The 27,987-nt window shown below is 44.2% G+C and overlaps 1 protein-coding gene across 6 annotated transcripts in view; it reads right to left on the bottom strand.

Annotated features, from left to right (window-relative positions):
- The window catches only part of nbeal1 (neurobeachin-like 1), a 503,417-nt gene that overhangs the window by 235,296 nt on the left and 240,134 nt on the right, over positions 1-27,987 (bottom strand). For all 6 annotated transcript variants that reach the window (XR_011592710.1, XM_070876167.1, XM_070876168.1 and 3 more), the window contains 6 exons: positions 24,461-25,041; positions 7,807-7,939; positions 6,427-6,546; positions 4,264-4,567; positions 2,724-2,809; positions 1,473-1,562 (listed from right to left, as the gene is read on the bottom strand). Coding sequence is in view for 5 of the 6 variants with exons in the window: in XM_070876167.1 (XP_070732268.1) it covers positions 1,473-1,562; positions 2,724-2,809; positions 4,264-4,567; positions 6,427-6,546; positions 7,807-7,939; positions 24,461-25,041 (1,314 nt within the window). In the remaining variant the exon portion in view is untranslated. The remainder of the gene's footprint in view (positions 1-1,472; positions 1,563-2,723; positions 2,810-4,263; positions 4,568-6,426; positions 6,547-7,806; positions 7,940-24,460; positions 25,042-27,987) is intronic.

Here is a 27,987-nt window from a genome sequence, read left to right as displayed (position 1 = left end):
GGACGGGATGGGTTGGGTACGGGGGGAGTGTTCCCGGTGTTGGGTGGGTCCGGAGCCGGGGGGGGCCACGCTCTTGGGATGGGGGGGTGGGCTGTTTGGGGCTGGGATTGGGAGAGACTTCTTCACTCGGGGAATTGTTGGCCTGTGGGGTTCCCTGCCGCGGAGAGTTGTTGATACCAGTTCATTGGATGTGTTCGGGAGGGAGTTGGATGTGGTCCTTGCGGCTGGGGTGGGGGGGGTCGGGGGGGTGTGGAGGGGGCGTGGGGGAGGTGCTGGGGTGGGTGATTAGCCATGATCTTGTTGAATGGCGGTGCAGGCTCGAAGGGCCGAATGGCCTACTCCTGCACATATTTTCTATGTTTCTATGTCACAGGTGGGGCAGATAGTCGTCGAAGGAAAAGGAGGGTGGGAAAGGTTTTCCGCACGCTCTTTCCGCTGCCTGCACTCGATTTCTGCATGCTCTCGGCGATGAGATTCAAGGGGCTCAGCTCCCTCCCGGATGCATTTCCTCCACTTAGGGCGGTCTTTGGCCAGGGACTCCCAGGTGTCAGTGGGGATGTTGCACTTTATCAGGGAGGCTTTGAGGGTGTCCTTGTAACGTTTCCTCTGCCCACCTTTGGCTTGTTTGCCGTGAAGGAGTTCCGAGTAGAACGCTTGTTTTGGAAGTCTTGTGTCTGGCATGCAGACAATGTGGCTTGCCCAGCGGAGCTGATCAAGTGTGGTCAGTGCTTCAATGCTGGGGATGTTGGCCTGGTCGAAGATGCTCATGTTGGTGCGTCTGTCCTCCCAGGGGATTTGTACGATCTTGCGGAGACATTGTTGGTGGTATTTCTCCAGCGATTTGAGGTGTCTACTGTACATGGAGGAAAAGTGTGTTCGAAGACCAGGCCCTCAAATCTGCTACCAAGGTCATGGTCTACAGGGCTGTAGTAATATCCGCCCTCCTGCATGGCTCAGAGACATGGACCATGTACAGTAGACCTATGGTACTGGCAAACAGTTAGCTCCATTTACCTGATACAGGTGCCAGCCCATACTAAGCATTAGACAGTTTAAGTGTAGGGATTTGTCGTATTGTTTTCCTTTGGGTAGCTGGCATAGTCAGGAATTTCAGGCGTGACCCACACAAAGAAAAGTTTGAAAATCAATCCATTCACCAATTATACACCAGCATTGTTAACAGGTAGGTTGATATCTTCAACATGTAGCTGAAGGAGAAGGTAAGGCAACAGCAGCCTGGGGGAGGAATGTTCAACTGGGAAAAAATGTCAATGTAATTTGAAAAGTTCTAACATAGGCACCAATGAATTTCCTATACATTCTCATTTTGCAATATTTCTGATGCAGTGAAAAAAATTAATATAATGAATGATTTGTGTGTGCTGCTCTAATGTAAAATCCTTATCTTGAGGATAACAGTCCCCTTTCTCCAATAATAATTATGAGGAGCAATCCAACACTGATTGAGATACCTTAATGTCCCAGTTGACAACTTTATGCCCAGTCAATCTCCCGTGAAAGAGGTTCGGAGACAAATCAAGGCAGATGGGACTTTTGCAGGCCTGTAAAAATGCAGAAAGGCCAATGATTATTGCATATGGATTTTGAAAGCTGCATATGCATCAAAATAATCTCACAACTTTAACTATCTTCAAGAACAAAATGTTTAGTTTTTAAACACATGCAGATATGTTTGTTTAATACCATCTTGGACAACCAAAACAGAGGATTGATAATACAAGGTTAATTCCTGAAATGGAACGAGTTTATCCAGCAAGTAGCTGAATCATATAGACCTCCCTACCCTGCGATATCCATCACCTAGAAGGACAACTGTAACAGGCGCATGGGAACGCCATCATCTCCAAATTACACACTATCCCGATTTGGACATATATCACCAGTCCTTCTTCGTCGATGGGTCAAAATCCTGGAACTCCCAACCCAACAGCGCTGTGGAAGCATCTTCACCACACGGACTACTGCGGTTCAAGGTGGCGGCCCACCACCATCTTCTCTCAAGAGAAACGAGGAATGGACAATAAATGCCGGCCTTGCCAGCGGCACCCTTAGCTCAAGAATTAATTTTTAAAAGAGGTCTCTAGTTTGAAGTCTGGTCTGTGAATTATCTCATCTCAGCTGGGAGGGCAGTGGCAGTAACATTGGTCTCTACACCTAGGGATAGGAAAGTCAAACAATATTCCCATTCCTCATCACTCTCTAGTGATTTCTGTTGGAACATATATGTTGTGTCCTTACACACTACAGCAAATCAACATGAGGCACATACTGGAGACAAGGTCACTCTGTGACCTGTACCTTTATCCACAGGACCAGGAAGTGATGACCCTGCGTGGGACCTCCCTTTATATATCTGGATAACCAGGTGAGGAATGTCTCCCACAAGTTCACCCCCTGTGGTCAAGGTGTGCATTTCTCAGGTGTATACAGTGTACAGTGTTGTTACATAAAGGTTACAGTTATGTGAAGGTTACAAGCATGACAATATACATGTGCCGACAGCAACTGAAAAGATTTTGTGATGCTCTCAGCAGTCAAACAGCCTGCCACTCATGCAAGAAGTCTGGCCACTTGGGTGAGATATCAGAATGCGCCCAGTGCCTATGGAATCATACACCAGCAGGATCAACGGCTTCAGGAGAGAATGGTAGTGGGCAAATAAAAATCCAAGAGTAGGATCATAAACTTCATACACAACTTACTTTTGGTGTATAATGCAGAAGCAGTTTATTTGTGAGGTCTGTAAGCTCCGACTCCTGAATTTTCAACGGAGAAATGCAGTTTGGGCCTGTCAATGGCAAAAGACCACCACATTTTCACATATGTAATCTATTAAGAAGTTCATATTCAACATTTGGGGGGGGAAATCTGGTCAGAAAATTAACTACAATGTAACATTATCAAGCAGAGATTCAATCATAAGTTTTTATGCTTGGCAAATGTCCGCTGCCATGCTGACATCAGTCCTCACGTAGATGCTGAAGAAACATTAGTGCAGTTATTAACCAAAATGCTCCAATTGCTACAAACCATATACTGTGATGTGGTGCAGCAACATAGGCAACATTTTTCACTACAACTATAGCATCACAAATCACTGCAAACCAACAAGAAAAAGTCGCAGTGTGATTTCAGAGTTATAACAACAAAGCTTTGTTCCTTCATCCACTAATGATCCATTGGAAGCAAAGAAGTGCATCACATGCACTAACTACATCCTTTAGACTTGCCCATTTTACATTTTTTTTACACTGCATTCCGCTCCTAGAATCTGCCTTGCTGAGAAGGTGGGCAAGGAACCTACCTTCAGACCTCAGCTGATCCTGATCCAGCTGTTTTACAGCCAAAACAGTTGAAGACAACACTTTACACCTGGAGCAGTTTGAACATGCTAAACGGCTGCTCCTAAAAAACAGCATTCTTTCATGTGCAAAGCCCAGTAAATTCTGCTTGATCGAATATGTCAACAGATTAATGCTGTTTTAAAAAAGGACACAGGATCCTGCGCTTTATAAATAGAGGCATAGAGTACAAAAGCAAAGAAGTTACGCTAAGCCTTTATAAATCACTGGTTTGGCTTCAGTTGGAGTATTGCGACCAATTCTGGGCACTGCACTTTAGGAAGGATGTCAAAGCCTTGGAGAGGGTGCGGAGGAGATTTAATAGAATGGTACCAGGGATGAGGGACTTCAGTTATGTGGAGACTAGAGAAGCTGGGGTTGTTCTCCTTAGAGCACAGAAGATTAAGGGAGAATTTAATAGGTTAAGGGAATATTTAATAGAGATGTTCAAAATTATGAGAGGTTTTGAGAGTAAATAAGGAGAAACTGTTTCCACTGGCACGAGGGTCAGTAACTGGAGGACACAGATTTAAGATAATTGGCAAAAGAACCAGGAGGGAGATGAGGAGAAAGTTGTTTTACACAGCAAGTTGTTATGATCTAGACACTGCCTGAAAGGGTGTTTGAAGCAGATTCAACAGTAACATTCAAAAGGGAACTGCATATATACTTGAGATGGAAACATTTGCACAGCTATGGGGAAAAGGCAGGGACTAATTGGATAGCTCCTTCAAAGAGCCGGCATAGGCCTTCTTCTGTGCTGTAAGATTCTATGATGAGATATATCATCTCAAAAATAGTAATTTTAAAAGACAACTAAGGTGTATGCAGTGCTGGTGGTAATGCAATAAGTTAATGAGGGTGGCTACGTGCAATCCTTAGCTGGAAAGCTGCTGCTCACCTGCAAAATACAAAGCCTTCACTTGAAAAGGTTGCAGTGCATCATGGAAGACTAGAACGGAACCCAGCTGACCCTCCAGTGAGGTCGGGGAACCCCACTCACTATCCTGAGTTCCTGCCGAAATGAGTTTCGTCACCGACTCTGGTTTGCCCAGGAGTCCGCTCCAGTTTGGCGAGGAAAGAATTGCGCTCAGAGATGCCCGTCCAGAGGAGATAGACAATGAGAATGGAGGATCCGGGATTTGTGAGGGAGGTGGGGTCGTGGTCCTCTGACCAGCCGATCCAATACAACACGAGGTAAAAGGCTAAGGTGGGAAGGAAACAAGGTTTCAGTGCTGGCACAACTTAAGATATAAATCATGTGAAACACAAAGGCTTGAAATTAGCACATCAACTAGACAGAGACAACTAGCAGCAGCAAACATATAGTGGGAGTTTCACGATTCAGTAGCTTACTGTTCCTCCTTGCTATCGCATGCACAGCAGCTGCCTTCTGGAGGCTTTTAACAAACTTATCACGATACAACATGTGTAAGGTACAAGCAACTTTAATTTCAGATCATCATCATCATAGGCAGTCCCTCGGAATCGAGGAAGACTTGCTTCCACTCCTGAAGTGAGTTCTTTGGTGGCTGAACAATCCAATACGAGAGCCACAGACCCTGTCACAGGTGGGACAGATAGTCGTTGAGGGAAGGGGTGGATGGGATTGGTTTGTCGCACGCTCTTTCCGCTGTCTACCCTTGTTTTCTGCAGGCTCTCGGCGTTGAGACTTGAGGTACTCAGTGCCCTCTCGGATGCATTTCCTAAACTTAGGGCGGTCTTGGGCAAGGGACTCCCAGGTGTCAGTGGGGATGTTGCACTTTTATCAGGGAGGCTTTGAGGGTGTCCTTGTAGCGTTTCTGCTGCCCACCTTTGGCTGTGAAGGAGCTCTGAGTAGAGCACTTGCTTTGGGAGTCTTGTGTCTGGCATGCGGACTATGTGGCCTGCCCAGCGGAGCTGATCGAATGTGGTCAGTGCTTCAATGCTGGGGATGTTAGCCTGGACGAGGACGCTGATGTTGGTGCGCCTGTCCTCGCAGGGGATTTGTAGGATCTTGGGGAGACATCGTTGGTGGTATTTCTCCAGCGAATTGAGGTGTCTACTTATGTGGTCCACATCTCTGAGCCACACAGGAGAGCGGGTATCACTACAGCCCTGTAGACCATAAGCTTGGTGCCAGATTTGAGGGGCTGATCTTCGAACACTCTCTTCCTCAGGCGACCGAAGGCTGCGCTGGCGCACTGGAGGCGGTGTTGAATTCTTGTCGTCGATGTCTGCCCTTGCTGATAATAGGCTCCCGAGATATGGAAAGTGGTCTACATTGTCCAGGGCCGTGCCATGGATCTTGATGACTGGGAGGCAGTGCTGTGTGGTGGGGTCAGGTTGGTGGAGGACCTTTGTCTTACAGATGTTTGGTGTAAGGCTCATGCTTTCATATGCTTCGGTGAAGATGTTGATGATAGCTTGAAGTTCAGCCTCTGAATGGGCACAGACGCAAGCGTTGTCCGCATACTGTAGTTTGACAACAGAGGATGGAACGGTCCTGGATCTAGCCTGGAGGCGACGAAGGTTGAACAGGTGTTCCCACTGGTTCTATAGTTTAGTTCCACTCCAGCGGGGAGCTTGTTGAGTGTGAGGTGGAGCACTGCAGCGAGGAAGATCGAGAAGAGGGTTGGCGCAATGACGCAGCCCTGCAACCCCGGTCCGGACATGGATTGGGTCTGTGGTGGATCCGTTGGTCCGGATCACAGCTTGCATGTTGTCGTGGAGCAGGCGGAGAATGGCGACAAACTTTTGGGGGCAGCCGAAACGGAGGACGACGCTCCATAGTCCCTCGCGTTTAACAGTGTCAAAGGCTTGTGTAAGGTCAAAGGAGGCCATGTACAAGGGTTGGTGCTGTTCCCTGCATTTCTCTTGTAGTTGTTGCGCCGTAAAGATCATGTTTGTTGTACTCCGTAGTGGTACACCCTCTACAGTGCCTGAGAATTCTCCCCATTCTCTGTGCCCTACAAACTGAAAACCCTCTGTTCACACCACTTAAAGTATAAGCTTATTGCAACACATTTCCATTACCTCTAGAACAAAAGGGAAACAGACTATTCAGTTATAAAAAGAACCTTACCTCATTCATAGTGGGGAATTTTAGGGGTGCAGAGAGCTTCTGCTGACCATTGACATAGATATACACCAGACTCTGACCAAAGGGACGCTTTGCTGGGAAATGTACCACGGCTATACTATGCTGTTAACAGAAACAATCACAGTTCAGTTTTAAGAATTCAAGTATTGCGACATTTGCAGCACTCAAGTGGTTCTGTTGACATTTGAGCATGTGTACAATTACCTTTTTTTTTAAAAAAGGGCATTTACCCATCAATGAAGGGCACACATAAAATGTTTTTACTCCAGTACATTTTAGATTGTATGCCTTTGCCTCTCAGAGGCTGAATGGGCATCCCGTTTCTACACCTCCCCCAAAGCCATCTTTGGCCACCCTTGGAGACATAAATTATTGCAACCCGACAACAACATCCTCAACCAATGTTTCTACCACTGCATGTGAGACACCATAACCTCACCTTCGCATGAGTCTGATAGGAACTCAGCAGAATGGAGGATTCAAATCTGTGCCGTTCCACTTCATGCACCATCTTAATGTTCCAATGGGGAGGTGGACTGCCAAGTTAGTGCAACTCCACCGCATGCATGTAAAACTACTTATTATTAGCCTATGGACCCAGAAGATGAGTTCATGTTAATAAGTAGGTAGAAAGGTTCTGCAATGAGTTTCATATTGATTTTTGATCACACTCCTGGTTCTAGTTATACTGCAGCTACAATAGGATCAATCCAGCCTTCAACCACTCATTAAGCCGGTGACACTGGAGGATAGGATGCCATAGTAACATCCAGTCCAACTGCTCTAGAATAGCTCCTGATATGGATTGGGAATGAAAATATGAATGTAACTCAGTGGTAGCGCTCTCTACTTGGAGTCAGAAAGTCATGGTCATCCAGGCTGACAGTTCAGTCTTTTGGATGAGATGTTTAAACTGAGGTCTCCTCTTTCCTCTTAAGTGGATGTAAAAGATACCATGGCAAAGAAGATCAGGGGAATTTTTCCTGGTGTCCTGGCCAATATTTATCCCTCAATCAACATCACTAAAACAGATTATGTGGTCATTATCACATCGCAATTTGTGGGACTTTGCAGTTCGCAAATTGGCTGCCACGTTTCCTAATACTTGAGTAGTTGTGAAGCCTTTTGAGACATCCTGAGGTCGTGAAAGGAGCTGTATAAATGCAAGTTCTTTCTATCTTTAACAAGGACAAAATCAAAAGATATACCACTCAGGCTAGTGTATCAATTGAAACTGAATGTGAATTTTAAAACTGTTGAAATTGAAGTAGAACTTACAGCAGTTGAGTCAGGTTAGAGTTAATCAGGGTACATTGCAACAAAATATATGCCAACGGTAGTTCTTTCAGTCCATGCTCTTACCCAGAGGGAGTCACAGAAGCAGTGGTCAGGCAGCATCACGGTCATGTATTCCTTCTTTGTGCAAACTGCTACAACTAGCCCTCCTGAGGAGGTCAGAAATGCTTCAAACCCTGTTCCGCTGGCTGTGAAAAAACTAAAAGGCATGCAGGGTAAGGCAATTTGCGTCTTTAGTTTCAAAGTGGAAAAATTCCACTATGCTCATGGTAATTCCTGGAAAAAAATAAACATGTTGTAATATCAGTTTCTATGATGTTATATACTTTTGTTACTAGGTGTCAGTCATAAATCTTTGAAGGATTACAGTTTAGTTTAAATTAAGAGGATTCTGTTGAGTTAAATCAGCAGGAAGAATGCTCCCAATGTTGGGGAAGTCCAGAACCAGGGGTCACAGTCTAAGGATAAGGGGTAAGCCATTTAGGACCGAGATGAGGAGAAACTTCTTCACCCAGAGAGTGGTGAACCTGTGGAATTCTCTACCACAGAAAGTTGTTGAGGCCAATTCACTAAATATATTCAAAAAGGAGTTAGATGAAGTCCCTACTACTCGGGGGATCAAGGGGTATGGCGAGAAAGCAGGAATGGGGTACTGAAGTTGCATGTTCAGCCATGAACTCATTGAATGGCGGTGCAGGCTCGAAGGACCGAATGGCCTACTCCTGCACCTATTTTCTATGTTTCTTAAAGGGTTAAATCTGCAGAACGCGCAAGCTTCTGGGAATGCAGATCAGATGCAAACTGCTGAAGAAATGGTATTTCTCCCATACCACATCAGTATGAGACATTCCATGTACACCCATCATGTTGGAATGGCTTCCTTCATTTGAAACCAGTGGAGCGGGATGGGGTGGGGGGAGGGGCGACTGTCGGGAGCCCTCATCTAGGATACCAGCAACTTGGACAGACAATCAGTGGACATGGCAAGCTGCGCGAGAGTCAGGGGTCAGATCTTTGGCATTCTGTACAGCTGGGTCAAAAAAGTCAGTGCCGAAATCTGGAGTGGAAACAATGAGTTTGATTATATATCCGACTATTATATATCTGACTATATATCAGCTCATCTGTTGCTGAAATACTCAGACATGCCTTTTTGTTACCTCTACACTTGACTATTCCAACACATGCCTGGCTGGCCTCCCACATTCTACCCTACGTAAACTAGACGTGATCCAAAACTCGGCTGCTTGTGTCCTAACTCGCACCAAGTCCCGCTCACCCATCACCCTTATGCGTGCTGACCTACACTGACTCCCGGTTAAGCAACACCTCGATTTCAAAATTCTCATCCTTGTTTTCAAATCCCTCCATGGCCTCGCCCCTCCCTATCTTTATCTCCTCCAGTCCCACAACCCCTCGAGATATCTGCACTCTTCTAATTCTGCCCTCTGATCTTATAATCGCTCAACCATTGGTGGCTGTGTCTTCTGTTGCCTAAGCTCTAAGCTCTGGAATTATCTGTCGAAACCTCTCCACCTCTATACCTCTCTTTCCTCCTTCAAGACGCTCCATAAAACCTACCTCTTTGACCAAGCTTTTGGTCACCTGCCTTAATTTCTCCTTATGTGGCTCAGTGTCAAATTTTTTGTCTCATAATACTCCTGTGAAACGCCATATAAGTACAAGTTGTTGCTGTTATTATTATAAGAGATTTGCTCATCTGGAAATTGGAATTAGCTCACTAACAGGGAAGTATAGTATTAGGCAGTCCCTCGTATTCTAGGTCCCGAACTACATATTGAAGGGTGGAAGATGCCTGTGCATGGATTCTTTTAACGTGGGGTTGCCATTTGATAGAGTAATCAGCAGGGATAGTGGATGCATTGGTTGTAATTTACCAAAATTCCCTGGATTCTGGAGAGGTCCCAGCAGATTGAAAAACTGCAAGTGTAACACCCCTATTTAAAAAAAAGAGGCAGACAAAAAGCAGGAAACTATCAACCAATTAACCTAACACCTGTGGTTGGGAAAAAGTTGGAGTCCATTATTAAAGAAGCAGTAGCAGGACAATTGGAAAGGCATAATTCATTCAGTCAGGCAGAGTCAGCATGGATTTATGAAGGGGAAGTCATGTTTGACAAATTTGATGGAATTCTTTGAGGATGTAACGGACAGTGTGACTAAAAGGGAACCAATGGATGTGATGTATTTGGACTTCCAGAAGGCACTTGACAAGGTGCCACATAAAAGGTTACTGCACAAAATAAAAGTTCACGGGGTTGGGGGTAATATATTAGCATGGATAGAGGATTGACTAACTAACAGAAAACAGAGAGTCTGGATAAATGGTTCATTCTCTGGTTGGCAATCAGTAACTAGTGGGGTGCCGCAGGGATCAGTTCTGGGACCCCAACTATTTACAATCTATATTAACGACTTGGATGAATGGACCGAATGTAACGTTGCTGACGATACAAAGATAGGAGGAAAAGCAATGTGTGAGGAGGACACAAAAGATCTGCAAAAGGACATAGACAGGCTAAGTGAGTGGGCAAAAATTTGGCAGATGGAGTATAATGTTGGAAAGTGTGAGATTATGCACTTTGGAATTAAAAAAAAATCGAAGAGCAAGTTATTAATTAAATGGAGAAAAATTGCATAGTGCTATACAGCGGGACCTAGGGGTACTTGTGCATGAAGTACAAAAGGTTAGTATGCAGGTACAGCAAGTCATCAGGAAGACCAATGAAATCTTGGCCTTTATTGCAAAGTGGATGGAATAGAAAAGCAGGGTCGCCTTGCTACAGGGTATTGGTGAGGTCACACCTGGAATACTGCGTACAGTTTTGGTTTCCATATTTAAGAAAATATAATTGCTTTGGAAGCAGTTCAGAGAAGGTTCACTAGGTTGATTCCGGAGATGAGGGGATTGACTTATCAGGAAAGGTTGAGTAGGTTGGGCCTCTACTCATTGGAATTCAGAAGATGGAGAGGTGAGGAGTCATAACGGGGAACAAAGAAATGGCAGACCAATTGAACAAGTACTTTGGTTCGGTATTCACTAAGGAGGACACAAACAACCTTCCGGATATAAAAGGGGTCAGAGGGTCGAGTAAGGAGGAGGAACTCAGGGAAATCCTTATTAGTCGGGAAATTGTGTTGGGGAAATTGATGGGATTGAAGGCCGATAAATCCCCAGGGCCTGATGGACTGCATCCCAGAGTACTAAAGGAGGTGGCCTTGGAAATAGCGGATGCATTGACAGTCATTTTCCATCATTCCATTGACTCTGGATCAGTTCCTATCGAGTGGAGGGTAGCCAATGTAACCCCACTTTTTAAAAAAGGAGGGAGAGAGAAAACAGGGAATTATAGACCGGTCAGCCTGACCTCAGTAGTGGGTAAAATGATGGAATCAATTATTAAGGATGTCATAGCAGCGCATTTGGAAAGAGGTGACATGATAGGTCCAAGTCAGTATGGATTTGTGAAAGGGAAATCATGCTTGACAAATCTTCTGGAATTTTTTGAGGATGTTTCCAGTAGAGTGGACAAGGGAGAACCAGTTGATGTGGTATATTTGGACTTTCAGAAGGCTTTCGACAAGGTCCCGCACAAGAGATTAATGTGCAAAGTTAAAGCACATGGGATTGGGGGTAGTGTGCTGACATGGATTGAGAACTGGTTGTCAGACAGGAAGCAAAGAGTAGGAGTAAATGGGGACTTTTCAGAATGGCAGGCAGTGACTAGTGGGATACCGCAAGGTTCTGTGCTGGGGCCCCAGCTGTTTACATTGTACATTAATGATTTAGACGAGGGGATTAAAAGTAGAATCTCCAAATTTGCGGATGACACTAAGTTGTGTGGCAGTGTGAGCTGCGAGGAGGATGCTATGAGGCTGCAGAGTGACTTGGATAGGTTAGGTGAGTGGGCAAGTGCATGGCAGATAAAGTATAATGTGGATAAATGTGAGATTATCCACTTTGGTGGTAAAAACAGAGAGACAGACTATTATCTGAATGGTGACAGATTAGGAAAAGGGGAGGTGCAACGAGACCTGGGTGTCATGGTACATCAGTCACTGAAGGTTGGCATGCAGGTACAGCAGGCGGTTAAGAAAGCAAATGACATGTTGGCCTTCATAGCGAGGGGATTTGCGTACAGGGGCAGGGAGGTGTTGCTACAGTTGTACAGGGCCTTGGTGAGGCCACACCTGGAGTATTGTGTACAGTTTTGGTTTCCTAACTTGAGGAAGGACATTCTTGCTATTGAGGGAGTGCAGCGAAAGTTCACCAGACTGATTCCCGGAATGGCGGGACTGACCTATCAAGAAAGACTGGATCAACTGGGCTTGTATTCACTGGCGTTCAGAAGAATGAGAGGGGACCTCATAGAAACGTTTAAAATTCTGACGGGTTTAGACAGGTTAGATGCAGGAAGAATGTTCCCAATGTTGGGGAAGTCCAGAACCAGGGATCACAGTCTCAGGATAAGGGGTAAGCCATTTGGGACCGAGATGAGGAGAAACTTCTTCACCCAGAGAGTGGTGAATCTGTGGAATTCTCTACCATAGAAAGTTGTTGAGGCCAATTCACTAAATATATTCAAAAAGGAGTTAGATGAAGTCCTTACTACTAGGGGGATCAAGGGGTATGGCGAGAAAGCAGGAATGGGGTACTGAAGTTGCATGTTCAGCCATGAACTCATTGAATGGCGGTGCAGGCTAGAAGGGCCGAATGGCCTACTCCTGCACCTATTTTCTATGTTTCTATGATCTTATCGAAACATATAAGACTATGAGGGGGCTTGACATGGTGGATGCAGAGAGGATGTTTCCACTGATAGGGGAGACTAGAATTAGGGGGCATAATCTTAGAATAAGGGGCCACCCATTTAAAACTGAGATGAGGAGGACTTTTTTCTCAGAGGGTTGTAAATCTGTGGAATTCGCTGGAAGCTGGGACATTGAATAAATTTAAGATAGAGATAGACAGTTTCTTAACCGATAAGGGAATAAGAGGTTATGGAGAGCGGGCAGGGAAGTGGACCTGAGTCCATGATCGGATCAGACATGATCTTATTAAATGGCGGAGCAGGCTCGAGGGGCTATATTTCCCACTCCTGCTCCTATTTCTTGTGTTCTTATAAGGGCAATGGGATTCTTTGTTTTGCATCTAGAGGCATAGAACACAAAAGCAAAGAGATAACGTTGAACTTGCACATGACCTTAGGCTGTAGTTGGGAGTATTGTGCAGTTTTGAGTACTCATTATAGTAATATAAAAGCAATGGAAAAGTGCAGCACAGATTCACTAAGATGTTACCAGGGACGTGGGGTTACAGTTATGAAGAAAGAAGTTAGGACACTTATCATTAGATCTAAGAAGCTGGATGGAGATTTTTCAAGATAAAGGGTGCTGCTACAGTAAATAGAGAGATTGTTTCCATTGGTTGACAACATGATAACAATGTATTCTATTCATTCTCATATTACATGTAAATTAACTAGCCTGTTGATTTACAATTGGTCTAATCTCACAAAAACATTTATCTGCTTTCTGGAAAATGGAACAAACATGAAGGCAAGAATGTGATTACAATATCTAATTTACATAACAATGGATTTAATCTTACAACCCCGACTACATATTGAGCAATAAAGGTAAACTCCTGATCATAGGAGATGCAGGGACTGCTTATGCGAGTGTTTAGTACGCTGAATCCAAGAGAAGATCTACTGCAGGACCGTAATTTAAAGTACTCGCCTTATTTAGCAATATCCCACATAAAAATAAAATGACATCGAAACACTTCAATGCTGTACCAATATGCCTTTCACATGATGCTCTTAAATATCAAAGTCAAACTTGTTTCACAAGGAGAGCTGTATTCGCCTACACTTCATTACAATTCAAAATCACTCCTCCAGGCACAACTAAGTTTGGAATGACTACCAATAGTCCAAGCATACAGCTCGGCATTTTTCACAGTTGGAAAACTTTACACACTCACTAGGAACACAAGAACGGTAAGCTATTCATCCCCTCGAGCCTGTTCCGCAATTCAATGAGAAATTGATTGATCTGTGACCCAACTCCATATATCCGCCTTTGCCCCATTTCCCACTGCTGACCGAGCCCTGAAAGACACAACAGCCAGACTGGACCTGCAGGTGGTGAGAAAACCAACACGGGGGAAAAACCTACTTAACTTCATCCTCACCAATCCATCTGTCGCAGATGCATCTGTCCATGAAAGTATTGGTAGCAGTTACCACCACACAATCCTTCTGGAGAAGAAGTCCCGTCTTCACACTGAGGACACCCTCCATCGTGTTGTGTGGCACGCCCACCGTGCTAAATGGGATAGATTCAGAACAGATCCAGCAGCTCAAAACTGGGCGCTGTGGGCCATCAGCAACAGTAGGATTGTATTCCACCACAATCTGTAATGTCATGGCCCGGCATATCCCTCACTCAACCATTACCATCAAGCCAGGGGACAAACCTTGGTTCAATGGGGAGTCCAGAAGAGCATGCCAGGAGCAGCACCAGGCGTCCCTAAAAATGACATGGGGAAGCTGCAACACAGGACGACATGCATGATAAACAACAGAAACAGCATGTTATAGATAGAGCTAAGCGATCCCACAATCAATGGGTCAGATCAAAGCTCCACAGTCCTGCCACATCCAGTCGTGAATGGTGATGCAGCACTAAACAACTAACGGGAGGAGGAGGCTCCACAAACATCCCCATTCTCAATGATGGCAGAGCCCAGCACTCGAGTGCAAAAGACAAGGCTGAAGCATTTGCAACGATCTTCAGCCAGAAGTGCTGAGTAGATGATCCATCTTGGCCTCCTCCTGAGGTCTCCACCATCGAAGAAGCCACTCTTCAGCCAATTCGATTCACTGTAGCTGATATCAAGAAACGGCTGAGCGCACTGGATATAGCAAAGGCTATAGGCCACGACAATATCATAAGAACATGTGAAATAGGAGCTGGAGAAGGCCATATGGCCCCTCGAGCCTGCTCCACCATTCAGTAAGATCATCGACCTCAACTCCACTTTCCCGCCCGATCTCCATATCCCTTGATTCCCCTAGACTCCAAAAATTTATCTATCTGAGCCTTGAATATATTCAGAGACTCAGCATCCACAGCCCTCTGGGGCAGAGAATTCCAAAGATTCACAAGCCTCTGAGTGAAGAAATTCCTCCTCATCTCTATCTTGAATGGCCGACCCCTTATCCTGAGACTGTGCCCCCGAGTTCCAGACACTTCAGCCAGGGGAAACAACCTTTCAGCATCTATGCTGTCAATCGCCTTCAGAATCTTGTGTGTTTCAATGAGATCACCTCCCATTCTTCTAAACTCCAGAGTATAGGCCCATTCTACACAATCTCTCATCATAAGACAGCCCTCTCATCCCAGGAATCAATCTAGTGAACCTCTGATGCACTGCCTCCAAGGCAAGTATATCCTTCCTTAGATAAGGAGACCAAAACGGTGCACAGTACTCCAAGTGTGGTCTCACCCAAGGCCCAGTACAATTGTAGCAAGACTTCCTTACTCTTATACTCCAACCCCCTTGCAATAAAGGACAACATGCCATTTTTGCCTTCCTTATTGCTTGTTGTATCTGCATACTAGATTTCTGTGTTTCTTGCACAAGGACACTCAAATCTCTCTGAACACCAATATTTAAAAGTTTCCCACCATTTAAAAAATATTCTGTTTTTCTATTCTTCCTACCAAAGTGAATAACCTCACATTTCCCTACGTTATACTCCATCTGCCACCTTATTGCCCACTCACTTAGTCTGTCTATATCCCTTTGCAGACGCTTAGTGTTCTCCTCACAGATTACTGTCCCACCTAGCTTTGTATCGTCAGCAAACTTGGATACATTACACTCAGTCTCTTCATTTAGGTCTTTACCATCATCATCATAGGCGTCCCTCGAACGAGGATGATTTGCTTCCACACCAAAAGGGATGAGTTCACAGATGTTTCAATGAAGGACCCGATATTCCAGTCCTGAACTCCAATTGAAGGGGCAGTGGGGGGGGGGGAAGATGCCACTGAGTAGACTTTTTTAACGTGTGGTGGCTGCTGCACATCAGCCACCACACGGGCTTGACAGCCTCTATCCAATAGCAAGGGTTAACCAGAACGACTGGAGACCGACTCTGCTGCACAGATCTAGTATGCACACATATCGCAGTGTGGGCTGGCCCATGCTCCTGGGCCCTCGGCTCTTCTGGGCCCCGTGCCCTCATTTGCCACACCTCCACCACAATCTCTCGCCGTTCCTCCACCACAAACATTCGCCGCATCTCCACCACGATCTCTCGCCGCACCTCCGCCACGATCTCTCGCCGCACCTCCGCACCAAACATTCACTGAACCTCCACCACGATCACTCGCCAAATCTCAGCGTGATCTCTTATCGCTCCTCCGCCTCAATCACTCGCCGCACCTCCGCCGTGATTTCTCGCCGCTCCTCCACTGTACCTGGGTCCCGCCGATGTTCCTGCCCACGCTCCAAACGGTGAGCTGGGTTTTGATGACGTCATCCAGTTTCCCACCTCGAAATCATTGCACGCTTGGAACGGCTCGTGTTGGAAGTTGTAGTGGTATGGTTTTTTCTAGCCCGACCTGCGGAGGTGTTCTCTCGCATTAATATAGGTCATTAATATAGATTGTAAATAGCTGAGACCCCAGCATTGATCCTTGAGGTACCCCACTAGTTATAGCCTGTCAACCTGAAAAAGACCCGTTTATCCCTACTCTCTGTTTTCGGTCTGTTAACCAATCCTCTAACCATGCTAATGCATTACCTCCAATCCCATGAGCCCTTATCTTGTATAATAACCTTTTATGTGGCACCTTATTGAATGCCTTTTGGAAATCCAATATACTAGATCCACTGGTTCCCCTTTATCTACCCTGCTAGTTACATCCTCAAAAAACTCCAATAAATTTGTCAAACATGATTTCCCTTTCATAAAACCATGTTGACTCTGCCTAATCATGTTACGATTTTCTAAGTGCCCTGATACCACTTTGATAACACTGGATTCCAATATTTTCCCGATAACTGATGTCAGGCTACCTGGCCTGTAGTTCCCTGTTTTCTCTCTCCCTCCTTTCTTGAATCGCGGTGTTACATGTGCTACCTTCCAATCCGCTGGGACTGTTCTAGAATCTAGGGAATTTTGTAAGATCAAAACCAATGCATCCACTATCTCTGCAGCCACTTCTTTTAGAACCCAAGGATGTCAGCCGTCAGGTCCAGGGGATGTCAGCTTTTAGTCCCATTAGTTTCTCCAATACTTTTTCTCTACTTATATTAATTACATTAAGTTCCTCACCCTCATTAGGGCCTTCGTTCCCCACCATTTTAGGTATGCTTTTTACATCTTCTACGACGAAGACAGATTGCGTCTTCTACTGTCGTGCTGAAGACTTGTGCTCCAGAACTAGCTGCACCTCTAGCCAAGCTGTTCCAGTATAGCTTCAACACTGGCAACTACCCGACAATGTGGAAAACGGCCCAGGTATATCCTGTCCACAAAAAACAGGGCAAATCCAATCTGGCCAATTACCGCCCCATCAGTCTACTCTCAATCATCAGCAAAGTAATGGAAGGTGTTGTCGACAGTGCTATCAAGTGGCAGTTACTCACCAATAACCTATTCACCAATACTCAGTTTGGTTTCCGCCAGGACCACTCAGCTCCAGACCTCATTACAGTCTTGCTCCAAACATGGACAAAGAGTTGAATTCCAGAGGTGGGGTGAGAGTGACTGCCCTTATCAAGGCAGCATTTGACAGAGTGTGGCATCAAGGAGCCCTAGTAAAATTGAAGTGAATGGCAAACAGGGGAAAGAATTTCTACTGGCTGGAGTTATACTTAGCATAAAGGAAAATGGTTAGGGTTGTTGGAGGCCGATTATCTCAATCGCAGGATATCACTGTAGGAGTTCCTCAGAGCAGTGTTCTAGGCCCAACTATCTTCAGCTGCTTCATCAATGACCTTCCCATCATAAGGTCAGAAGTGGGGTTGTTTGCTGATGACTGCATAGTGTTCAGTTCCATTTGCAACTCCTCAGATAATGAAGCAGTCTATGCTTGCATACAGAAAGACCTGGACAACATTCAGGCTTGGGCTGATAAGTGGCAAGTAACATTTACACAACACAAGTGGCAGGCAATGACTATCTCCAACAAGAGTGCATCTAACCACCGTCCCTTGATAATCAATGTCATTACCATCGCTGAATCCCCCACCATCAACATCCTAGGGGACACCATGGACCAGAAACTTAAGTGGACCAGCCACATAAACACTGTGGCTACAAGAGCAGGTCAGAGACTGGGTATTCTGCAGTGCGAGTCTCACCTCCTGACTCCCCAAGCATTTTCCACCATCTACAAAGCACAAGTCAGGGAAACATAGAAAATAGGTGCAGGAGTAGGCCATTCGGCCCCTCGAGCCTGCACCACCATTCAATAAGATCATAGCTGATCATTCCCTCAGTGCCCCTTTTTTCCTGCTTTCTCTCCATACTCCTTGATCCCTTTAGCCGAAAGGGCCATATCTAAGTCTCTCTTGAATATATCCAATGAACTGGCATCAACAACTCTCTGCGGTAGGGAATTCCACAGGTTAACAACTCTGAGTGAAGAAGTTTCTCCTCATCTCAGTCCTAAATGGCCTACCCCTTATCCTAAGACTGTGTCTCCTGGTTCTGGACTTCAGCATCATCGGGATCATTCCTCCTGCATCTAACCTGTCCAGTCCCATCAGAATCTTATACGTTTCTATGAGATCCCCTCTCATCCTTTTAAACTCCAGTGAATAAAGGCTCAGTTGATCCAGTCTCTCCTCATTTGTCAGTCCCGCCATCCCGGGAATCAGTCTGATAAACCTTCGCTGCACTCCCTCAATAGCAAGAACGTCCTTCCTCAGATTAGGAGACCAAAACGGAACACAATATTCCAGGTGAGGCCTCACCAAGGCCCTGTACAACTGCAACAAGACCTCCCTGTTTCTATACTCAAATCCCCTAGCTATGAAGGCTAACATACCATTTGCCTTCTTCACTGCCTGCTGTACCTGCATGCCAACTTTCAATGACTGATGAACCATGACACCCAGGTCTCGTTGCACCTCCCCCTTTCCTAATCTGCCGCCATTCAGATAATATTCTGCCTTCGTGTTTTTGCTCCCAAAGTGGATAACCTCACATTTATCTACATTATACTACATCTGCCATGCATTTGCCCACTCACCTAACCTGTCCAAGTCACCCTGCAGCCTTTTAGCATCCTCCTCACAGCTCACACCCCCACCCAGTTTAGTGTCATCTGCAAACTTGGAGATATTACACTCAATTCCTTCATCTAAATCATTGATGTATATAGTGAAGAGCTGGGGTCCCAGCACTGAGCCTTGCGGCACCCCACTAGTCACTGCCTGCCATTCTGAAAAGGACCCGTTTATCCTGACTCTGTTTCTTGTCTGCCAACCAGTTCTCTATCCACATCAGTACATTACCCCCAATACCATGTGCTTTGATTTTGCACACCAATCTCTTGTGTGGGACCTTATCAAAAGGCTTTTGAAAGTCCAAATACACCACATCCATTGGTTCTCCCTTGTCCACTCTACTAGTTACATCCTCAAAAAATTCCAGAAGATTTGTCAAGCATGATCTCCCTTTCATAAATCCATGCTGACTTGGACCGATCCTGTCACTGCTTTCCAAATGCGCTGCTATTTCATCTTTAATAATTGATTCCAACATTTTCCCCACGACTGATGTCAGGCTAACTGGTCTATAATTACCAGTTTTCTCTCTCCCTACTTTTTTTAAACAGTAGTGTTACATTAGCTACCCTGCAGTCCATAGGAACTGATCCAGAGTCGATAGACTGTTGGAAAATAATCACCAATGCATCCACTATTTCTAGGGCCACTTTCTTAAGTACTCTGGGATGCAGACTATCAGGCCCCGGGGATTTATCGGGCTTCAATCCCATCAATTTCCCGCTTTATAAGGATATCCTTCAGTTCCTCCTTCTCACAAGACCCTCGGTCCCCGAGTATTTCCGGAAGGTTATTTGTGTCTTCTTTTGTGAAAACAGAACCAAAGTATTTGTTTAACTGGTCTGCCATTTCTTTGTTCCCCATTATAAATTCACCTGTATCTGACTGCAAGGGACCTACGTTTGTTTTCACTAATCTTTTTCTCTTCACATATCTATAGAAGCATTTGCAGTCAGTTTTTATGTTCCCAGCAAGCTTCCTCTCATACTCTATTTTCCCCCTCCTAATTAAACCCTTTGTCCTCCTCTACTGTATTACAAAATTCTCCCAGTCCTCAAGTTTGCTGCTTTTTCTGGCCAATTTATATGCCTCTTCCTTGAATTTAACACTATCCTTAATTTCCCTTGTTAGCCACGGTTGAGCCACCTTCCCCATTTTATTTTTACTCCAGGCTGGGATGTACAATTGTTGAAGTTCATCCATGTGATCTTTAAATGTTTGCCATTGCCTATCTACCGTCAACCCTTTAAGTATCATTTGCCAGTCTATTCTAGCCAATTCACGTCTCATACTATCCAAGTTACCTTTCCCCAAGTTCAGGACCCTAGTCTTTGAATTAACTGTGTCGCTCTCCATCTTAATAAAGAATTCTACCATATTATGGTCACTCTTCCCCAAGGGGCCTCGCACAACATAATTAAAACATTAATTAGTCCTTTCTCATTACACATCACCCAGTCAAGGATAGCCAGCTCTCTAGTTGGTTCCTTGACATATTGGTCTACAAAGCCATCCCCAATACACTCCAGGAAATCCTCCACCACTGCATTGCTACCAGTTTGGTTAGCCCAGTCAATATGTAGATTGAAGTCGCCCATGATAACTGCTGTACCTTTATTGCACGCATCCCTAATTTCTTGTTTGATGCTGTCCCCATCCTCATTATTACTGTTTGGTGGTCTGTACACAACTCCCACTAGCGTTTTCTGCCCTTGGTATTCCGTAGCTCCACCCATACAGATTCCACATCATCCAAGCTAATGTCCTTCCTTACTATTGCATTAATTTCCTCTTTAACCAGCAACGCCACCCCACCTCCTTTTCCTTTCTGTCTATCCTTCCTAAATGTTGAATACCCCTGGATGTTGAGTTCTAAGCCTTGGTCACCCTGGAGTCAGCAGTGTGATGGAATACTCTCCACTTGCCTGGATGAGTGCAGCTCCAACAACAATCAAGAAGCTCGCCATTATCCAGGACAAAGCAGCCCGCTTAATTTGCACCCCATCCACCACCTTCAACATTCACTCCCTCTACCACCAGCGCACTGTGGCTGCAGTGTATACCATCCACAAGATGTACTGCAGCAACTCGCCAAAGCTTCTTCGACAGCACATCACAAACCGACAACCTCTACAACGTAGAAGGACAAGGGCAGCAGGCGCATGGGAACATCACCACCTGCAAGTTCAGTTCTAAGTTACACACCATCCTGACTTAGAAATATATCATCATTCCCTCATCGTCGCTGTATCAAAATCCTGGAACTTCCTCCCGAACAACACTGTGGGAGTACCTTCACCACAAGAATTGCAGCGGTTCAAGGCGGCGGCTCATCACCACCACCTTCTCAAGGGCAATTAGGGATGGGCAATAAATGTTGGGTTTGCTAGCAACGCCCACAACCCAGGAACAAATGTAAGAACTGAAATCCAAGTAACAGTATTTTCACGCAGTAAATCTTTTTTTTTTAATGATTATCCTTTCCCTATGTTGCATCACTCACCATAGTGCAAATAAATAAAACCAAAGCAAAGTATATCTGAAGATAAATAAATCAATGAAGAATATCAAAAGCAACCAACTGGCATCGAGTTCAAGGCAATAGATTGTGCTTCGTGCTCTGCTGACACACACCTGAACTTCCATAGGATCACTCCAATGAGCTACTAACTTTCAATTCATATGGAACAGAGTATTCCCAGGCCAGGACCAGCCAACCACTAGATACTGAATACACTAAATCTCAGCTTCGTAGCAAGTACCTGCGATATACACAGTAAATCCCAGCAATCAAATGGAAAATGTTTCTCTACTTGTACATAAAAATAAATTTTTCACACTGCTATGTGGAAAGAGTATTTCACTATCTTGATAAATAAAACCCACAGGTTACGCACAAGTTTCACCACTGTATTTATAGAACCAGCATTACTTGTACTGTATTTATAGAACAAGCATTCAGATACATGTCTGCAGTTGGAGTTTTCTGTTACTTCCAAACACAATACAGATAAATATCACTTCAAAACAGCCGTTTTAAAACTAAATACTATTTAATAAAATTCCTTTGTACTTCACGTATAAACTAAAATAGAGAATAGAGAAACAAATGAGAGAGATACACCAACAAAGCATAAACTATGGTTAAACAGCTTATACTCAAATGTCCAGGAGGCCAGACTGGCTGATGAGCATCAAAGTTGATGATGGATGCAATTTCATCTCGGATTTGATTTTCGGCACCAAGAGAAAACATAACATTGTTTCTAAGAGCGCAATGATTTCTGATGAACTTTCTTTCAAGGTCTTCTCTAAGGAGAAGAGATATTTTTCCAGTGATCACTTTGCTGAATGCCTCCATTCAGTCCGCAAGTGTGACCCCGAGCTTCCAGTTGTCTGTCATTTTAATTTTCTATCCTACTCTCACCTCTCTGTCCTCGACCTTCTACACTGTCCCAATAAAGCTCAATGGAAGCTTAAGGAGCAGTATCTCATCTTTCCTTTAGGCACTTGACAACCTTCCAGACTCAACATTGAGTTCAACAATTTCAGATCATAACCTCTTCTCTCATTTTTTCAGATGGCAGCAGTTGATGATTCTGAAATTCCCATTTACAATTCCTTTCGACCCACCTTTTGTTTCTTTACTTGTCCCATTACCATCCCCGTTTGCCTTGCACCATCATCCCTTTTGTCATTTAAATCACTCCTGCGACCCACCCTATCACAGACCTTCCCTTTTGTTCTTTCCTCCCCTCTGTCCTTTTCCTTGCACCTGCACTTGATTAAAAATCTCTACATCTATAACATTTTGCAGTTCTGACGACGGGTCACAGACCTGAAACGTTAACTTTGTTTCTCTCTCCGCAGATGCTGTCTGACCTGCTGAATATTGCAGGCATTTTCTGTTTATATTATGGCTTAAGTTTAATGTTGCTCAACTATACTCTGAAATCAGAAATTATCAATACCCAGAACAACCCCAAAGCCTGAAATTAATCCAGATCGTGCGCCAAAGGTGCAGAAAATATATTGATTATCATAAACCATAGCTGCTAAGTTTAACTAGATTAGAATACTGATTTGAAGACGCAATTAGGGTCTGCTATTTATAACGATAAACTATTATTTACCAGTGGTCATCATTCAATTCCTAAACTTGAAGCAGTTATGTCACATTTGTTAATCCTTCAGTATTGGCTGCACACAAAGTTCACTTTGAAAGACTCTTGTCTCTCCAAATCAACATACAATAAAACCCCCAAGATAAACTCCACTATACATGTGAGAGCAACAGGGATAACTGGGATTCCAATCCTGCAATCTTGTTTTGAAGTTCTAATGGGCCTTTCTCTTATGGATGAAGAGGACTTGCTTGTAGTCACCCTCAGGATTCCATTGTTTCAGAAATAAATCTGAATCATTAATTGGATTAAAACCTTCTTCCTGACTATCTATTGTTCTAGGCAGTCCCGCTCAATTTATTTTAATATAATCTATACTGTTAACTTTATGGGGTTCATTCAATTTTTCATTAAGTATTGTGCTGAGATAGTTGCTAACAAGTTTTGCGTCACTTATTGGCAAAGGATAATTACCCTGACAAATTCTAGTACCTTCAAGGAACGATTCATGAAACACTCAATGATTATGGAACTTAATACTAGGGTATTATTTAATAGGGAAAACATTATTAAAATACCAGAAAGAATTTCAGTTAAAGGAAAAAATAATTCCAGTTGCTAGCAAACAGCAGAATTATTGAAATTCCTGAATACTAAGATTGTGGTTATGAGCCATTAATTGAATTAAAACAGCAGACCGCGCTGTGGTATTCTAACTATGGAATACAGCCAAAGGTTCATCTCATCTCTCCTTCATCTAAAATCCAAATTGGCTAGAGTAAAAAAAATCTCCATTGCAAGAAGCAATACTCTGGAGTCAATCCAGATTAAACATCTTAATCTAGGTACAAAATCAACAGTCTGCCTATTGGGAGTCTGTTCCACTCATCAGAGATAGGGTTACCAACTCTGGTTGGACATATTCCTGGTGGTTTTATTACATGACCGCCTGCTTCTAACCTCCCCAACCAAACAGCCTTTTTCCCCATCTCCAATAATTTTATAACTAATAATCTCCCGGGCTGTGTCTAAGAAATGAATCTTAAACTCTTGAAAACTCCAGGACAATCCTGGAGGGTTGGCAACCCTAGTCACAGAAGCATGGTGGAGCCACAGTGTCTGAGCTGCCCATTCTTATAGGATGATAGGCAATATCTGGGGCAGGTGAGGGGGGCAACTGAACAGTGAAATTTTAAACTAGTTCAACCCCGAGTGAAAAAATTCTCCTAATTTTACAATTGAATTGTTTTTGTCCTACCTGTACAGTTGTTTCCTCTTGCTTCCTTTCCCAAAGATTCCACTGGTCTCTTGTCCCTGATCAAGACATAGCCATGCATAGAAGCTAAAGGCATAGCCAGGCCAATGTTGAATAGTGGGCACCATGATTCCCGCCATACTGTGGGACAGGTTAAAGTACTGTAGTGCATTATCTAAGCCCTGTTTCCGGGCTATGCCCAGTATTGCACATGTCACAGGAACCACATAGGGGTGGGCCTGTTTAGGGTCATCTGTCCTCAATAACCTCATCAACTGCAGGATCTCCCCCGAGCTCAATGACTGGCTGCCCAAAGACCCTAGCAGTCCAATCAGATTCTCCGCACATGTACGGTGCAGTCTAGCGTGACAGTTCAAGGTCACCAGAATACGGTTCACTATGCTGGCGTTTACACAGAATGTGCGGCTTTGACGGTTGATGCAGCATATCCTCTTCAGCCAATCAGAAACAAAGATTTGTAGTTCAAAAGAGTCCAGTTCTGGAAGCCACTGGATGAGTAGGAGAAGGGGTTGGACATTGCTGATCCCCAGCATCCCAACAGAGGTATGTTCACCTTCAACAGCCTGCAAGCAGAAAATAATGCAATAAATTAGACCATGAACTAAGGCATTTCTTTTACAACTCTAAATAAGTGTACAATTGCAAAGTGGAAGTAGGTGTTGCATTGAGTAGGAAGAGTTTTTTTTTTCCTATGATGCTGCCTATTTTAAAGCACTGCACACAGAAATGAGAGAGGACTGAAGGGCATTGGTAAATGCATCATCACCAACCTGTAACATTCAGAATGAATTGGCATCCTTAAAGATTAAATCCAGTTGGGACCTAACTACTTTCTTCTCGAGCAGATGAGAGTGGATCTTAAAAGGAGTCCACATTAGTCAGATTGGGCTTTCAATAGAGGAGGTAAATGGAATATTCAACTGTTGTTCAGTGTTTTTGCTTCATTCAACTACTAATTAAAAGAATAATATTTGAGTGACTAATCTCAAAAGAGCTCATGTTAAACTGAAATCAAGGTCAAAGCAGTTTAGAACAACTAATTTAAACTCCCTCATTGATATTGCAAAGTTGAAAGGGCTTCTTGGTACCTATTACCTTTTTGTAATGAGTATGTTACTATATTGTGGTATTTTGAGTCTTTGTGGTATTTCTGCCAGTGGCTACTATCATGACAGTCCAATTGCTATTTTTTCCCAAATAGTTGATGTAAACCGATCTTTATACTGAAGGATTGTTGATTCCAATATTATCACTACATGATTAAAGTTGTATATGCTTTTACATGGGCGGCAACCTCAATATACAAAGCTGGATTTGCAAGTTGCTGTTGGGGGATGTGGTGGGGTAGAGGAGGAGGAGGAGGAGAATGAGGACTGGATTCATCCTTTAAGCAACAAAACAAGTTTCTTGCATGCAGGCTGAATAGTAAACAACAACAACTTGCATTTATATAGTATCTTTAATGTAGTAAAACATCCTAAGGCACTTCACAGGAGTGTTATCAGACATAATTTGATACCGAGTCACATAGATATATTAGGACAGATGACCAAAAGCTTAATCAAAGAGATAGATTTTAAGGAACATCTTAAATGATGCCTTTGTTACCTCTAGACTTGACTATTCCAACGCATTCCTGGCCTGCCACCAATTTTCTACCCTGTGTAAACTTGAGCTCATCCAAAACTCTGTTGCCCGAGTAACTCACACCAAGTCCCGTTGACCCTTCCCTGTGCTCGCTGATCCACAGTGGCTCCTGGTTAAACAACGCCTCAATTTTAACATTCCCATCCTTGTTTTCAAATCACTCCATGACCTCGCACTTCCCAATCTCTGTAATCTCCTCCAGCCCTACAACCCTCCCAGATATCTGCATTCCTGTAATTCTGGTCTCTTGAGCATCCTCAAATTTAATTGCTCTACCATTGGCAGCCGTGTCTTCAACTGCAAGGCCTGAAGCTCTGGAATTCCCTCCCTAAACCTCTCTACCTCCTTCAAGACACTCCTTAAAACCTATCTCTTTGACAAAGCTTTGAGTCATCTTCCCTAATATCTCTATGTGGCTCAGTGTCAAATTACACCCGTGAAGCGCCTTGGGACGTTTTACTGCGTTAAAGGTGCAATATAAATACAGGTTGCTTTTGTTGTTGAGAGCGTCAGTTCATTGACAGGATCAAAGACCAAGAAATCTCTAGAGAAAACAGCATACAAAATGAAAAAGGTACAGTTACTTCATAGAAACATAGAAAATAGGTGCAGGAATAGGCCATTCGGCCCTTCGAGCCTGCACCACCATTCAATAAGATCATGGCTGATCATTCACCTCAGTACCCCTTTCCTGCTTTCTCTCCATAACCTTTGATCCCTTTAGCCATAAGGGCCGTATCTAACTCCCTCTTGAATATATCCAATGAACTGGCATCAACACCTCTCTGCGGTAGAGATCTTCCTCAGGTTAACAACTCTCTGAGTGAAGAAGTTTCTCCTCATCTCAGTCCTAAATGGCTTATCCCTTATCCTTAGACTGTGTCCCCTGGTTCTGAACTTCACCAACATCGGGAACATTCTTCCTGCATCTAACCTGTCCAGTCCCGTCAGAATTTTATAAGTTTCTATGAGATCCCCTCTCATCCTTCTAAACTTCAGTGAATACAGGCCCAGTCGATCCAGTCTCTCCTCATATGTCAGTCCTGCCATCCAGGGAATCAGTCTGGTGAACCTTCGCTGCACTCCCTCAATAGCGAGAACGTCCTTCCTCAGATTAGGAGACCAAAACTAAACACAATATTCCAGGTGAGGCCTCACCAAGGCCCTATACAAGTGCAGTAAGACCTCCCTGCTCCTGTACTCAAATCTCCTAGCTATGAAGGCCAACATACTATTTGCCTGCTGTACCTGCATGCCAACTTTCAATGACTGATGTACCATGACACCCAGATCTTGTTGCACCTGCCTTTTTCCTAATCTGCCACCATTCAGATATTCTGCCTCCGTGTTTTTGCCACCAAAGTGGTTAACCTCACATTTATCCACATTATACTGCATCTGCCATGCATTTGCCCACTCACCTAACCTGTCCAAGTCACCCTGCAGCCTCTTAGCAACCTCCTCACAGCTCACACCGCCACCCAGCTGAGTGTCATCTGCAAACTTGAAAATATTACACTCAATTCCTTCATCTAAATCATTGATGTATCTTGTAAATAGCTGGGTTCCCAGCACTGAGCCCTGCGGCACCTCACTAGTCACTGCCTGCCATTCTGAAAAGGACCCGGTTATCCTGACTCTCTGCTTCCTATCTGCCAATCAGTTCTCTATCCACGTCAGTACATTACCCCCAATACCATGTGCTTTAATTTTGCACACCAATCTCTTGTGTGGGACCTTGTCAAAAGCCTTTTAAAAGTCCAAATACACCACATCCAACTGGTTCTCCTTTGTCCATTCCACTAGTTACATCCTCAAAAAATTCTAGAAGATTTGTCAAGCATGATTTCCCTTTCATAAAT

The sequence above is a fragment of the Pristiophorus japonicus genome, chromosome 3 (genome assembly GCF_044704955.1).
Source record: "Pristiophorus japonicus isolate sPriJap1 chromosome 3, sPriJap1.hap1, whole genome shotgun sequence".
Classification (NCBI taxonomy): domain Eukaryota; kingdom Metazoa; phylum Chordata; class Chondrichthyes; family Pristiophoridae; genus Pristiophorus; species Pristiophorus japonicus.
This window is presented reverse-complemented; position numbering and strand designations above follow the sequence as displayed.